Source organism: Erpetoichthys calabaricus, chromosome 14 (genome assembly GCF_900747795.2).
Source record: "Erpetoichthys calabaricus chromosome 14, fErpCal1.3, whole genome shotgun sequence".
Taxonomy (NCBI): domain Eukaryota; kingdom Metazoa; phylum Chordata; class Cladistia; order Polypteriformes; family Polypteridae; genus Erpetoichthys; species Erpetoichthys calabaricus.
The window spans coordinates 86,506,578-86,523,561 of NC_041407.2; the positions used below are offsets into that span (position 1 = coordinate 86,506,578).

The 16,984-nt window shown below is 39.8% G+C and overlaps 1 protein-coding gene across 3 annotated transcripts in view; it reads right to left on the reverse strand.

Annotated features, from left to right (window-relative positions):
• Positions 1–16,984, reverse strand: part of tcea3 (transcription elongation factor A (SII), 3) — a 54,786-nt gene that overhangs the window by 19,969 nt on the left and 17,833 nt on the right. The window contains exons 5-9 of one of the 3 annotated variants that reach the window (XM_028818752.2): positions 16,774–16,845; positions 9,935–9,997; positions 9,750–9,806; positions 4,103–4,171; positions 1,203–1,280 (exon numbers count right to left, since the gene is read on the reverse strand). In XM_028818752.2, coding sequence (XP_028674585.1) covers positions 1,203–1,280; positions 4,103–4,171; positions 9,750–9,806; positions 9,935–9,997; positions 16,774–16,845 — 339 coding nt within the window. The remainder of the gene's footprint in view (positions 1–1,202; positions 1,281–4,102; positions 4,172–9,749; positions 9,807–9,934; positions 9,998–16,773; positions 16,846–16,984) is intronic. The other 2 variants (XM_051918863.1, XM_051918864.1) reach the window with 2 other exon arrangements.

Consider the following 16,984-nt stretch of genomic DNA (forward strand, 5'->3'; position numbering starts at 1 on the left):
ATTTTCATATGACTGTACATATTATATATATCTATCTATCTATATATATATCCATATCTCTCTCTCTCTATATATATATATATATATATATTTTGTCACACACGTGTGCATGGGAGGCAGCTAAAGGGCTCAAAGGTAATTCCCGATCAGATCAGGGGGTGGCAGAGTGCATTAATTATTTCTCTTATCTCCCTGGAGACCAAATGCAGGAAATTCCGCATGGTTCCGCCCCAGTTGACGTCTTCCAAGAAGTTGTGACCAGATGACCTCATTTCCGGTCCCAAGATCCCTCCCTTTCCTGCCATTCCACTACATATCCACCATGTTTACTAACCTGGGCAGTTCTGTTTTGGACTCTTGTCTGTAAAGACCATCTTCTCAACCACTTTTCAAATTTTGCAGCCAATTTTCAAGTATACGGGAGGCTGCCCCAAACCTCTTTGTGTGTCAAGGCTTAATTATTTACCACTAATTATATATATATATATATATATATACTGTACATTGCTGATAATCTCAGATCTGTTCTATGTTTTTGTCTGGCTATCCATACATTTATTGCAGGCTCTTGTACTACTTGCTACTCTTCTGTAGCGCTTATTCAAGTTTAGACTTGACGATATTTAGTTTTACTTCGTTCTAGTACTAGTTTTTCCATGGTTCCCTCAGAACAGATATTTGGGGACTGAACATTGGCTTCCTACTAACTCTACTCCTCATCAGTAAAGAGAATGGTGTGAAAAAATACTTTGGATTTCAACTTCCTGTTCTCTCAGGGGGCGGCATGGTAGCGCAGTGGTGGCGCTGCTGCCTCGCAGTAAGGAGACCTGAGTTCACTTCCCGGGTCCTCCCTGCGTGGAGTTTACATGTTCACTCCATGTCTGCGTGGGTTTCTTCCAGGTGATCCAGTTTCCTTCCACATTCCTAAGACATGCAGGTTAGGTGGATTGGCGATCCCTAGTGAGTGTGCTTGGTGTGAGGGTGTCATGCGGTGGGCTGGCGCCCTGCCCGGGATTGGTTCCTGCCTTGTGCCCTGTGTTGGCTGGGATTGACTCCAGCAGACCCTCGTGACCCTGTGTTCGGATTCAGCAGGTTGGAAAATGGATGGATAGATGTTCTCTCAGGTAAAAATGTAAAGGTTTAAAGTCTGAGAAAGAAGGCTAACCAACTAACTCAGCAGTGGCATCTTAATAAAAATTTACCTTTCTGCTTTGCAATCAACAAACAGTTTTTTGGGCAAAATAGGGCTACTGCTGATCTTTGGTTCAGGGGAGTCCATCCTGTAAATAAAAAAAGGAGTTTTAATAAAACAGAAAGTAAGGGAAAACAGTTACTTGGATAATAAAATGCAATACAATGCTTTATAGACTAGTAGACTAAAAGACATACAAGCATACATTCTCAAGCTTATTGTTTTTGATCCATTTTGGTCCAGTTCATATTCCCACATCCTTCACTAACAGTTTGACCAATGAAAAACGCCGTAGACATTGTTTAATTTAACTATTAGTTTTGCAGTCTGCTCTACTTAGTCATAGGTCCAGGCAAAATGTTTGCACAAATAAGTTTTTGAGATACATAATTTATGAAAATATACATGTATGCACACACTGTGGCACTCACACTCTCCACACTCAACGAATTATATAAGTGAAGATAGCTGATGGCTCTGACACACTCAGGGAATTAAACCTGTTTAGTCTCGAGCTGAGGAGACTATGTGAGGACCTAATCCAAGTCTTCAAAATCCACAAGTCTTTAATAAAGGAGAATTCTTTCAACTTAAGGGGGAAATCACATAATCGAAGATATCAGTGGAAATTAAGGGGAAGTGCATTTAAAACAAAAGCCAGGGTGCCTGAAGTGCCTCGAAAACTTGCATATTGTAATCTTTCTAGTTAGCCAAAAAAAGGTGTCATTTTCCTTAACTTCAAACTAAAGCCAGGAAGCTCTTCTTTATGCAAAGAGTTGTGGGAATCTGAAACTACTGAGACAGAAGTTGAAGCAGAAACCTTGGCAACATTTAAGAAGAATCTAAATGAGATAGCGGGACAGCTCAGCTATTAGGGTCTGGATGGTCTCCCCTCGTTTGTCAAATTTCTCATGTTCTTATGGCTTGTGTGGCCAATCAGAGTAGGGTTGCCAGGTGCCTAAAAATGTATTGCCCAAGGAGAGCTTAAATATTGCAAATTTGCCCCAAAAAATAGCTCAATGCCTAAGGTAGATAAAATGACACACCAGAAAAGGGGGCCAGTGTCAGAGTAAGAGGGTTAGGTACATACCAACAAAACGATAGGGGGTGGAGGGGTCTCCTCAGGGATATGTCAGAGTGATAGAATGGGTACATAACATCCAAAAATTACAAAAAAAAAAAAAAAAAAGTATGAATAGCAGGGGAAGGGGTACCAGATGAAAAAAAAATTGGATATGAAAAATAGCAAAACACTGTGTTGTTTTTAAAAACTAATGCAACCTGTGAAAGTCCAATTTTTCCCATAGATGATGCTCAAAAATAGCCCAATTGGGCAAAGAAACCATGAACCTGGCAACACAATACCAGAACATCTGCTGGATGACAAAGAGAAAGAAATAAACACACACACCTGGATCTATAAAGGTCAATGTGCACAGAGACATTACATTACACAGAGACTATCTATGCAGCTTGTTTGCTTCATTTGACCCAATTGGATGTTTAGTCAGTCAGTCATTTTCCAACCCACTATATCCTAACACAGGGTCACGGAGGTCTGCTGGAGCCAATCCCAGCCAACAGAGGGCGTAAGGCAGGAACAAACCCCGGGCAGGGTGTCAGCCCACCGCAGGGCACACACACACACACACACCCCCCCCCCCCCACACACACACACACACCCTGCGACCCTGCCCTGGATAAGCGGGTTAAGAGATTAAATGAATAGATGGATGGACTAAACATTGTACAATCACACTCAGTTAAAATGAGGTGAAAAGAAGTGATGCTAAGTGAGTTGCTAAAGAAGACCTGTAAACAGGTGATGTCATTTTCAGTCTTCAGTACACCCAAAAAAGTAAATGTGCATAACAACAGTGACACAACTCCAGTGGAACCACAGATGAGGCTCAGCACCCAACATCTCACTGCACATCTAAAAGAATTCCAAGGTAAGATAACATTAATGTCCATCCATCCGTTTATCATCCAACCCACTATACCCTAACACAGGGTCATGGGGGTCTGCTGGAGCCAATCCCAGCCAACACAGGGCGCAAGGTAGGAACAAATCCCGGGCATGGTTCCAGCCCACCGCAGGGCACACCCACACACCAAGCATACACTAGGGACAATTTAGGATCGCCAATACACCTAACTGCCATGTCTTAGGACTGTGGGAGGAAACCCACGCAGACATGGGGAGAACATGCAAACTCCACGCAGGGAGGACCCGGGAAGTGAACCCAGGTCTCCTTACTGCGAGGCAGCAGCGCTACCCACTGAGCCACCGTGCTGCCCAATTGGGTGTTTAGTTTCAAATATTATTGAAGTTGTTCACTTCATTCATTATTTGTGTACATAATAAATATTATGTGAATTAAAAGTACTTGATTCTATGTTATTGTAGAGTACAGTTGGGTGTGTTGTATTGAAGCATCTTCTATTAAGTGATTTTCAGTGGTATCACTTAAGTGAAATAGACGTGAAAGTACTGCATGACCACATCATTTTTCATTTTATGTTAGCTCTGTTTTGGACTGTTTTTGTCTTTTTTGAATTTATAATTTTACGTTGGAATGTTGGAATCAGGGGCAAGAGATGGGGAGAATTTGTGGTTGCACAACTTCTGACGTGTTTCCATTATTTTCCCTACAGCTCACAGGTTCATCCACTGACTAAAGACCATGTAACTACATTCTTTCCAGTTAACTCATCAAAAGGAAGTCAAGAGTCATTTGACCACCTGAACTTGCTGAGGATACAATGCTCTACCTCATTATTTTTCTTTTTACCAATTTCAGTAAAACATTTTCCAAACTGGATCCCCAGTCATCTTCATTCTCAATTTGTCATTCTTTTTTACACGGGATTAATTTACATCATTAACCTTCAACACTGATTACTTACTTTTCTGCCTTGGTGTCCAAAGACAGCCTCCTGGAACTGGAACTGGATTTGCTATCAGAAGATTCCTTTCTACAGAAGAAGAAATAAATACCACATTGTAAGAATAATGTAACAAAATATCCTAAATCTTTTAGAAAATGTCTCAGAAGCTGTGCTAATTGGTCAGACATGCAAATACAAGTGCAAATAAGAGCTCAACACAGTAGCCAAAGTCCTGTTACTTTGCATGCATGGACTGATGGACTATACATATGGCTCACTTTGACCAGGGCCTCTGTTGGCTTCATGATATTCACATTATGCAAAGTAGAAATATTTTCCTGCTCTTCAGGAATTCCATGCAACAATATAAAAAATGCAGTTATGTACTTTAATAACTTCTTGTCCATCATGGTGCTGGAAAGTGATGATGTGTTGCATGTTGGTCAGCCATGCAGATAAGAACTACTTACTATCACTACTACTAAAGATGCAAGCAATTGAGTTGAAATAAATACATAAATAAAATAAGATTTCACCAGGGCTTCAGCTAACCAATGCATACAGTACATGAAAGGATGGGTTTTAGTGAGAATTAAGGGTCTACCTAGCTGCAGATTTCCAGAGCTCTGAGATATAGGAGATCCACTGAACATTCAATTGGATTGGACGTTTATGTTACAGGATTTGCACAGTAAACACTCCGAGATGGGTCTGCAGCACTACACTACACTAACTTCAAGACATGTCTACTCGATGGCTGTCATTACGTTGAAGAAAAGCTGATTTCACATGACAGGACAGGACTACTAGTCAGAAAGAATGTCAAACCTTACCCGACATTGCAGTTGCTATTCTCCTGGAAAGTTCATGTCAATCTACAAGACTAGAAATCACTGACGATGTCAAATTATGTGACTACACGACAACTTTGCAGCACTGTTTCACATTTCTTAATCACCCCTTCTTCTGACAGCCAATAATGTGTTGCCTGACAGAGCTGGTGCCCATGAGAAGGACTTTGCAGGTATGGTGAGTTTATCCACAGTCTCAATCCCTTTTTCATTTTCCATTCTATCCTTAAACACGAAACAACAGGCAGACAAGCCTCTGTTCTGTTAGCGATGTCTAAAATACCCATGTTCGTTATTCCTAGTTCTTTGTTGCTACATTATGTGCATTGTATTTCTGGGCGAGTGCATATTGGTTTTCAGCTTTAGTCTACACCAAGTCTATCCCTACGTCTTAAGACAGTTTTTGTCAGCGCACGTGACAGAAAAGTTTGACTGAGTCGTTGGGGATGTCAGGCTGCACAACTGGTTTGGATTATATACAATAAAAATATGCAAATGAATGTTGCTGGAAGAATCATGTAGTGTAGCAGGGCCTTAATGTTATGGGAGCCAACGGTTTTGACATTCTGTAAGCCTTCTGAATAGCTTCTGCCTGGAAGCTGATAGTCATGAGTCTACTAATATTCCTTAATCCTTCTCATAAGGTGTACTTCGATTTTCAGACATCCCATTGGGTATTGAAATCTAATATTTTTACTTCTTACGTGTAATACCTTACATTTATTGACATAAAATTTCATCTGCCACAAATCTGCTCAAGCCTGTATGCTGTCCAAGCACCTCTGTAATGATTTAACGGATTCATGATTATCTGCCAATCCACCCATCTTGGTATCATCTGCAAACTTAACCAGCTTGTTACTTATATTCCTAGCTAAATCATTTATCTCTCTATATTATAAAAAAAATTCTTTGGAGGGAGACGAGATGTGATCTTCTCGGAAAACACTTTGACATCACGCGAGACAAGGCTGTAAGACAAAAGCACAGCTTTTGTACAGGCTTTTAAATGATTGACGTGCAGCAGCAAGCCAGCAGATGATCCGACTGGATCTCCTTAGCGGGCGCTCATACTCCACCCCCCCCCCCCCCCCTTACTAAACGAGCGGCAGAGACGCGAAGTGGCAAATGGACAGCTGCTGCACAGGCTTTTAAATGATCAATGCGCAGCGTGACAAGTAAAACACGTAGCTCGCCAGCAGCAGCAAGACAGCAGCTGATCTGACCACATCTCCTTAGTGTGCATTCAGCCCCCCCTTAACAACGCGAGCAGCATTATATGTCCCGCAAGAAAGAGATTTAATCCTGCCTGGTGCCGGAAATAAAGGACAAAGAGTAGATGACAAAGTAGAATGTTGTAAAGAATTAAAAAATGTTGGCGTGGTACACATGCACAGCAGGTTAGAGATAATGGATGTACGAAAATTCAAAAGTCTCAAAAAAAAGGATAGGAAAGATCGCATTAGCGCAAAAAACGGAAATTATTACTTGGTGAAATAACAGAACAGAGAAAAGAGATTGAATATATTGTTCGGATTTAAACTTTAAGTTGGAGACTTGTAGATCGTATAATTCGTGTTGGCAGCAAGAATTAAAAGATTCCAAAAACGTTGGCACGGTATGAAGTCCTGTGAGATGGAGACTTAACATGAGATTCTTTCAAGTCATGCCCTACTTACAACTATTTTCAAACAAGACCACGGTCATCTAACCTCTCAGTCATGTGAATGCTTTTGTCAGACACACTTCCTGTGCTATCAGCTCTTATAAATTTTATCAGGACAATAATTTTATACGTTCTAGATGACAAGCCAACGATCAAAGTGAAGAAGAAACAGCATGGACAAACATTTAAGAAAGTCATTTTATTTATTAGAGAGAAAGAAACGATATTCAGTCACAGGCAGTTATACGTTGCGATGTAAGTCCAAACACAAAATCAAAATTCAATGCGATCTTGAAGAAAAATTAATTCCAAATATTGTTTTTACTAAAGTTTTAAAGTAAAAGTGAAAATAATGCATATGTAACAATTCACATGAAAATCTCTTTAAATTGTATATCCAGCAAAACCAAACCCGGGGGTGGGCGAGCGAAGCAAGCAGGGGGCAGAGCCCCCTAGTATACATTAAAAATTTCAGTGGCCCCAACAATGAACCCTGAAGGACACCAATCTTAACTTCTCCTGATTCTGATAAGGGTCTCCTCATCACAACCCTTTGCTTCCTGTGCTTGAGCCAAAATCTGCACCCTACCTACCCACAATACCCTGAACTCCCGCTTCTTTCAGTTTGAAAATGTCTGTTACGTCCCAGAGAGACATGCAACACATTTTACACCATCTTTGGCCAAGCCAGCAATTTCCTAGTGCAATTTCAACTCCTCAAAATTAAACATGGATTTTTCCCAGACCCTTCCTGACACTTTCCCCCATTTATTTAAACAGGATCCGTTGTGCACTTCTAAAAATGCCTTCTCTATGCCATATCATTTTCTAATCCACTTAGGATTGCAGGGGGTTCAATACCGGCTAGCACAAGGCAGGAACAAACCCTGAACAGGGTGCCAATCCATTACAGGGTGAACATATACAAGATCCATGCATGGAGGACCCGGGATACAAACCCTGGTCTGTTTACTGTGAGGCAACAGAGCTTCCACTACACCACCATGTCAGCCCCTTCACTAAGTTCACGAATATAACATTAGTAGAAAAGTAAATTACACATGATTTAAAGTGACATGAAAATTCAGATAACCATCTCTTTTCCATGCACACTGAGCGCGGCAGGACTCTATTCTTGCTTCAGGAACCAACCCAACCTGAATAGGATACCAGTCCATCACAGGGCACCCTCACTACCACAGAGCCAGTTACCGTACCCTGCATGTCAGAGGGACCCGAGGGAGAACACAGTGACTGGCCCAGGACTTGGACTCAGGTCTCTGGTACTGTGATACAATAACGTTAACCACTGTGCTACACACATGGCCATGGAAGTTAAAATCAGTAAGGAAACAAGTATCTCATTTTTCCTTTTTTTAAGTCACATAACTTTGCTGATTTCTTTCGTAAACTTTAAAATCTTTCTGAGGATAGGACTAAACCTCACCAGTCCTTGAGGTTTGCTTTAAAGTTTCATCACCTGCCATTGTGCTGTGGCTATTTAAAGGATAATGATCAGTGATGGTATCTCATCTCCACATCTTGACCTTTAATTCAAAGATTCATTACTGATTAAAGCAAAGTTTTGACTTATCTCCTGAGACTTTAAAAAGAATGGTGGCTGCCATTTCTCCCGATGTGAAAGCCTTAAACAGCTTTGAAAGGGCAGTGGATCATCACCTAATCTCTGCTTTTCTTTTCTTGAAAAGGACATAATGAGTGTGTCAATGAACTGTACCCAACACTGTCTCAGGTTCCAGTGGAAAAGAGGATTTTCAATAATATTTTGTAGTAATTGCACATGAATTGTTAGAAGATTCATATTTTTGCTTTAAGAATTCAACCTATATTAATAGTCGCCCCACACCGCAGGCTATCGGGTGCCCCCTTCTGTTTTGTTGGTCTGCTAATTTCTTCATGGCTGCCTACTTCTCATTTAGCTTCAAGTGTGTGGCAGGGCTCATTACACCCATGCTTCTTACTGATGGCGTGCTGGGATCAAGTTATAGTGATGCATCGAGTGATACTCATTTTTTGGGTTCAATGCATCTTCACAATAAGTGAGCTCGTTCCATACAGCACTTGGCTACACTCTTAAAAATAATGTTCCTTTGTGGTACTTTACTGGGTCATATGGCTCCTTGTACAGCCATTGCTTGACAAAGAGCCATTTCATTCTAGGAACATGAAATTTGTTCTTTGTGTTTTACAAAGATTTTTAATACGCGGACAAAACAGAAATCTTTAACGCAACTATCAGATGAGTGACAGATCAAGAAAATGTGAACTTAGAATGTGTTGTTGTATACAGCAAGAGTGAAAACAAGCTGTCATCATGGCTATTTGTGGAACATGCTATGGATCTAAATAAATGATCTTTCTGGATGCTTCAAATGCATGATTATTTTGGGAATCATTGCTCTGAAGAAACATTTTGGAACATTTATTTTTAAGAGTGTAGAACAACCAAAGAGTAGCTGCCATTTACATGTAGATTTCTGACTAGGGACTTTGGGATTCGTAGTCCCATTCCATTTGCCAAAGTCAGTATCATTGAAAAAATCTTTATACTGTAGATATTCCATGAGTGTCGATTCCAGAACATTCTCTGTATCAATGGGGAGGATTGCCTCACCAATTCAGGTGTCCTCACTAAGACAAACATAACCAGAGGTGAAATCAAAATGTGATCCTGCAAGAACAAACTCTATAGGACAGGCCACTGGATGAGATTCACCTTCCCAGAACAAGTCCTTTACTCCCAGCTGAGCTAAAGTTACACATATCAGGGTGGCCAGAGGATTTTCTAAAAGATAAGTGGGCACACCTATATGGATGATAAATATATGTCAATGCATGCAGTGTCAAAATCCTGGCAACCTGGGAAGAGGGGCTCGACCAACTAAATGACTCCGTGGAACTTAGCCTGGAAACAACAATATATACAGTAAATATATCTATCTTGGTCCTTCAGATGTGTATATTTGTACAATTCTGTAGTTCTTTGAGATGGTACTCAACATAAAAAAATGTTACATAAGAGAAAAGCTGTGTGCTTGTTTTCAGTGTTTCAAGCAGATGACTAATGTTGATAGCCATACATGATCAAGCACATGCACTACCAAACCGTTTTTTTTCAATTCCTGACCTTTCCTTTTTGGCACTGGGGAGTTTTGATGACAATGCTTTGGAATCCAAGTCCTTTCTATAAATAAGGAATGTAAAACATCACTGAGAAAACTACAGATTTGAAGGGAGACAATCAAGATCCAAGATGGTTGACATTCATAAACGTCAATAAAACATGCAACAAGATTCTGTTGTCCTTCCAACCTTTGCTTTTTGGTATCTGTCTGAGGACACTTTGAGGAGGACTTGGAATCATGTGACGGTTTTCTAAAACAAAACAGAACAGAAACAGATTCATTTAGAATTGGGGTCGTGGGGAGAATATGAACATTTAAAGAACTCTGTTATACCCTTTAAACTCATCCCCATTCACATCTGTTTTCTGATAATTTGATTTACGTGGCCATAACATCATTATCCCTCACTCAATACACATGCTCCAACCCTCAAAATAAAGGTCAGACACTTTCTCTTTTGGAATCTATACATCTGGTTTGAATTAGTTTTGTTGTACGCACATGTTGAAGAAAAATTCAGTAACGTTTATACCAAGAAATGTACTTTTAATAGTATTCTTACTTGGAATAAGCTTTCAAACACTATAAAAGTGTCACTGAATGCATCAAGAACACCTACTATATATTGCAAGTAATTTTTCTAGTTTTACTGTTTTGAAAAAGTACAAAGAATAGGATTCTTTTTCTCCACTTTTACTGTTTTCAAATAAGTATCCATAACATACATATCCATTATTGAAGACCCATTGCCTGCATATCATTTTGAAGGGCACATCTTACTCTGTCAGAATGTATATACAGTGGAACCTCGGTTCACGAACGTCTCGGAACACGTACAAATCGGTTTATGACCAAAAAGTTCGCCAAACTTCTGCATCTGTTCACGACCACACACTCGGTATACGAACAAGCCAGTTTCCCTTTTGGTTTGTACTTGTTCAGTCTCTCCCTGTGCATTTCCTGTGCAGCGAGCAAGAGAGAGAGAGCGAGAGAGCGCAACACACACACACGAGAGAGAGACACACACACACACAGGCTCTCTCTCTCTCTCTCTCTCTCTCGCGCGCCTGTGTGTGTGTGTGTGTGTGTGTGTCGAGAGAGAGAGACACACACACAGGCACGCGAGAGAGACACACAGGCGCGCGCGTGAGAGAGAGAGAGAGAGAGAGAGAGAGAGAGAGAGAGAGACACAGGCGCTCGAGAGAGAGACACACACACAGGCGCACGCGAGAGAGAGACAAACACAAAGGCGCATGAGAGAGAGACACACAGGCGTGCGAGACAGAGAAACACACACAGGCGTGCAATAGAGAAACACACACACACACACAGGTGCGCGCGAGAGAGAGAGACACACACACAGGGGCTCAAGAGAGAGAGACACGCACACACACACACACAGGCGATGGAGAGAGACACACACATAGGCGCGCGAAAGAGAGACACACATGCACACAGGCAGACGAGCGAGCGAGCGAGAGGGCTGGACGCATAAGGTAGAGAAGGCACTTAAAGAATGCACTGGGCTTGTTTTTGTTTTCACTTCTGTTTCCAGCGATCGGTTCGTAGCGTGCATTGTTGCAATGTTACTTTTCTTGGTGGTTTATTAAATTATGGGTTTTTTTCAAATATTCATTTTTTTCCCTGTGCTTAAAACTCATTAAAAAAAGTGTTTTTAGCCTGCAGCTGGTAGCGCTTATAGCACGAACTCTTGCAGTGTTAGTTTTCTCTGTTGTTCAAGGTTTTCTCAGTGTTATTCAATGTTTTTACATTTAGTTTACTATTATGCTGTGCATTCTATGGTTTAATTAACTATATTTTTGCTTAAAAACTTAAAAAAATATATATATTTACATACAGTTCGTATGGTCTGGAACGGATTAATTGTATTTACATATAATACTATGGGGGAAATTACTTCGGTTCATGACCAAATCGAGTTACGACCAGAGTTTTGGAACGAATTATGGTCGTGAACCGAGGTTCCACTGTAGTTAGATAAAAAATTATACTGTGTAATCAAATTACAATGCCAATAGTTGCAAGATTAAAAACATCTTTACAAAAAAATAAGAAAAAACTGGAATATAGAAGGTAGAAATCACAGACACTGGAATGTGATGTCATTTTGAACTTGAAACATCTCTCCTATCTATTATATAAAAAAAATCCTGCGACGAGACGAGACTTTTTTGAAGAGATTTTTTCATGTCCCGCGAGACGAGACTTTTGACATGAGATTGTTTCAAGTCACGCTCTCCTCTCAACCATATTCAAACACGCACACGGACCCACTCACATCTCATTCGTGTGAATGCTTTTGTCAGACACAGTACCTGCTCTCTCAGCTCTTATAAATGTTAACGTTTTCCTCACTTTAAGTTCCCAATTAAAGAAGACTTATTATGTCCAAATCTTATTGATGAATTTCATCCCGAAGGATTATCAACAGAAGAAATGAGTACACGGGCAATCCTAGCACCTAGAAACGATGAAGTCAAATGAATTAACGTGAAAATTGTCGATCGGTTACACAGCAAATTGGTTAAATGTGTTATCAATAGACTATACTGAAACATTGGGTGGTGATTGAGCGGAAGATGAAAACATCAACTTACATCAACTGAAGAATAACTACAACCGTTAACACCATCCGGTCTTCCACCGCACGAATTACTGTTTAAAGAAGGATGTATCCAAGAAAAGTAATATGGTACATCTTAGACATTAGACAATAAAGGAGATCCTGATATGCCATTCATATCAAAACGTTTACAGTTTCCCATTACAATAGGTTTTGCAAAGACAATTAACAAATCACAGAGACAAACATTCGAAAAAGTTGGTTTATTTATTAGAGAGAAAGAAACAAAATTCTCTCATGGGCAGTTAAACGTTGTGTTGTCACAATGAAAGTCCAAACACAGAATGTGATATTGACGAAAATTTAATTTAAAAAAATTGTTTTTACTGAAGTTTTACAGTAAAACTAAGTTTAAAAAACATTTGTGCGTTAATTTCAAAGCCAAATAGAACTAAATCATTTAATGCAACAAAAAAATCGAACGCTACATGAAACATAATTTACTTTCAAATTATTACGTTTTACTATTTTTTAATATGGTTAATTTCTCGCTGTAATGTAAAATATTTAGTTCTATGATGCATATGTAACAATTCCCATGAAAATAACAATCTGTTTAAATTGTACATCCGCGTCACAATACATGAGCAGCAGAACAGCAAAGAGGCTAGCGCGTAGCGCAGGCCCAGGGGTTGGCAAGTGAGGCAAGCAGGGGGCAAAGCCCCCTAGTTTATTAGATAATAATCTATACGTCAAATTGTACACAATTGAATCAAGAAAGCCGTGTTTTTGGGTTTGGAGGCAATTCGGACATCTTTGACAGAAGAAAGTAGAACATTGCAACATGGTATCGGGTATGCAATATGGCATTTTAACAGCAAATACAGAACTTAAATTATAACAATGAGGAAGTGAAGGATTTTATGTAGTTTTTTTTTTTTTTTTTTAAATTGTATAATTGTTCAGTCCCACCAGTGGGCCCAAAACATTCAGGCTGAGTTTAAAGGGTTAAATATCAAAGAAATTAGTAAAATATTTAACATTCAAATCTAGTTTTGGCTAATGTAGTCAAATGAGGTGTCCCCGAATCCAAACAGGATCAGAGAGTCCATAAAATTAATTAGAAGAGTTTTTATTAGATAGATAGATAGATAGATAGATAGATAGATAGATAGATAGATAGATAGATAGATAGATAGATAGATAGATAGATAGATAGATAGATAGATAGATCGATCATTTATTAATCCCCAAGGGGAAATTCACATACTCCAGCAGCAGCATACTGATAAAAACAATATTAATTAAAGAGTGATAAAAACGTAATGCAAGTTAACAAATGCAAGGTGGAGAGTGTGAGGCAGGTATAACAGTCAACAAAACACTGTATAATGTTAACGTTTACCCAATCCAGTGGAACTGAAGAGTCGCATAGTGTGGGGGAGGAACGATCTCCTCAGTCTGTCAGTGGAGCAGGACAGTGACAGCAGTCTGTCGCTGAAGCTTCTCCTCTGTCTGGACATGATACTGTTTAGTGGATGCAGTGGATTCTCCATGATTGACAGGAGCCTCCTCAGCGTCCATCGCACCGCCACAGATGTCAAACTGTCCAGCTCCGTGCCTACAATAGAGCCTGCCTTCCTCACTAGTTTGTCCAAATGTGAGGTGTCCCTCTTCTTTATGCTGCCTCAGCAGCACACCACCGCGTAGAAGAGGGCGCTCACCACAACTGTCTGATAGAACATCTGCAGCATCTTATTGCAGATGTTGAAAGACGCCAGCCTTCTAAGGAAGTATAGTTGGCTCTGTCCTCTCTTGCAGATCAGTATTGGCAGTCCAATCCAGTTTATCATCCAGCTGCACTCCCAGGTATTTATAGGTCTGCACCCTCTGCACACAGTCACTTCTGATAATCATGGGGTCCAGAAAGGGCCTGGGCCTCCTAAAATCCACCACCAGCTCTTTGGTTTTGCTGGTGTTCAGTTGTAGGTGGTTTGAGTCACACCATTTAACAAAGTCCTTGATTAAGTTCCTATACTCCTCCTCCTGCCCACTCCTGATGCAGCCCATGATAGCAGTGTTGTCAGTGAACTTTTGCATGTTGTAGGACTTCGAGTTTATAAACATAAGGCATACAAGGGAGGATCAACAAATAAAGAACAAATACAAAGTACAAAAGTAAGAAGGAAACCAATAATCTACGGTCTAAAAAATGGCTTTCTAGGGAGACTACTGCTCCCAGCTAACCCCTAGGGGTGCCCATATAGTCTGAATTCAAACCTTTTAGGCCTCCCTAACCCTGTTTCACTACCAGCTGAGCCAGCCGAGCTCTTGCTAATATTCTTCCACCTGACTCCAAGCTCCTGGCTCTTTTTAGCCACAATCTTCAATGTTTCCAGGCTCACTTACAATCTTCTTGGAAACACTTCAGGCCCTGGAGCTAATTTATCCCTTGATCCAGGGCACCATCTAGTGGAGTATTCTATCCTTGAACTCAGCAGACCCCTGACTATGATAAAATCAGAGTGAAATGGATAAAATAAAGTCCTCTGTTGTCTCCAACTGGGCTGAGTCTCCAGCGTCCTTTTGATAATTTGAAATGGACCAGGTATTAGTGCATAGTAAGTCAGGACGCTTATAATAATGTGACGACAGCAGGCAAATACAGAAAGGTGCTTGAAGAAAACATCATCCAGAGTGCACATGACGTCCAACTGGAGTGAGAATTCACCTTTCAGCACAACAATGACGCAAAACATGCAGCCAAGAAAACACTGGAGTGGCTTCGGGACAAATCCCTGACTGCCCTCAGTGGACGAGCCACTTGGTAAAATGATAAATGTATCTACTTACAATGAACACGATGGCATGTGCAGAAGGTGAAGAGGTCTGAAAACTTTCTTAAAGTGTTATATATTAAATTGGGAAACTTCAAAGTGATCACACTAACTTTTAGAGTTTTGGCAGCAATCATAAAAAAGTAATATTTGCAATTTTTTAATTGATTGTTTTGTTGAAAGAAAGAAAGAAAGAAAGAAAGAAAGAAAGAAAGAAAGAAAGAAAGAAAGAAAGAAAGAAAGAAAACTCAAAATTAACTAACTGTTCACTCTTCATGATAACTGTCATGGTAGATCATGACTAAAGATGAAGTTTACATATGCAAGGTTTAAGCTTTTGGTGTTTTTCTACTTAATTCTGCTTACACAAGAAAATATACTTTTCTGCTAAATTGCACCTACAATGCATAGAGAAAACAAGATCAAGTGAAAGCATTTAACACTTAAAACCAAGGTTTAAAATCAATTTTTGGGTGCATTTGCATATATCTGTTTGTCTAAATGAAACAATTCTGGCACCTTCTTTAAGGATGTTTGTTGTAAAAGTTGCATTTTTGTTAGAATATCTCAAATACACCATTTTGGACAAACATTTGAAATTTCAGAATCTGCCATATTTTAAAACAGTGGAACATTCTGTATGCCTTCAATTATGCATTAGTTTGCCATTTTGAATTTATTTTGAGGCGGGTCACTTCAGCTTATATATTTTGTATAGTTTCCTCTTTTACTCAGCTGGCAACAACTTCTGACAGGAAAATTGATTACGCACGTAAGCCACGCCACCTCACTTGTTCTGATGGCTTGAGGTAAGCTAACAATAAATGTAAAAAAAACACAAAAAATAATGTGCAAAGTTAGTTATCTACAAATTAATGCAAGAGGAAAGAAATGCAGGTGTCACTCTGTGAGAATATAGTGAACAAATATATACTCAGTATTTATGTTGAACTGAAAATAAACTCTTGTCTGCAGTGCTTGGACGGATGTGGACCCAGAGGCGGCCTTAGGCTGACCAACCCCACGCGGGGCTGGTTACGTCAAACGCTGTTACCGGTATGTGTGGACTGTATAAACTTGCATACGAATTTAATAAAAATAAAGTTAACATACACCAGATTTTCTCATTACAGTATTCAGCTACATTTTTGCAAGATAATATGTGGACTTTATCAAAATATAACTGGAGAATATAACTTGATAAATCTGCTCAAACGGGACGTGCAGACCTGAAAAGAGGGGCCCACTTAGGTGCGTGGCCTGGGATGGTCGCCCCACTTGCCACCCCCAAACACCACTCTTGTGTGGACCACATTCACCACCTTTGGGACTTGAGGCCATAATGTAAAGATACCGGCATCAACAACAATGGCAGCTGTAGCTCCTATTAACATATCAATACAATGTTCCTTTGTTCAGCTCTTGTAATCATTTCTGACGTGCCACCAGTTCGGTGTGCTGGTTTTCATGCAAAACTGAATCAATGCTTCTGGGCCCAACTATTTATCAATTTATTTATTTTGACAAAGAGCAAAGATGAAACTAAAATAACTTTAGTGAGCCACAATAAACTTGTAAATCAAAGAACAAATTTTCCATTTTTACCTTTTACTCTCATGATGGCCTGCATGCTTCTTCGGGGAATCCGAGTCCAATTTAATCTGAGAAGACTCTCGTCTACAGTACATGAGAAAGTGCCGTAAATCACACAAATCCTGCAGATGTTATGATCATAATCATTTAATTTCCTGAAGAACACAGTCAAATATATATATATTATATATATATATATATATATAGTATGTGAGTGAATAAA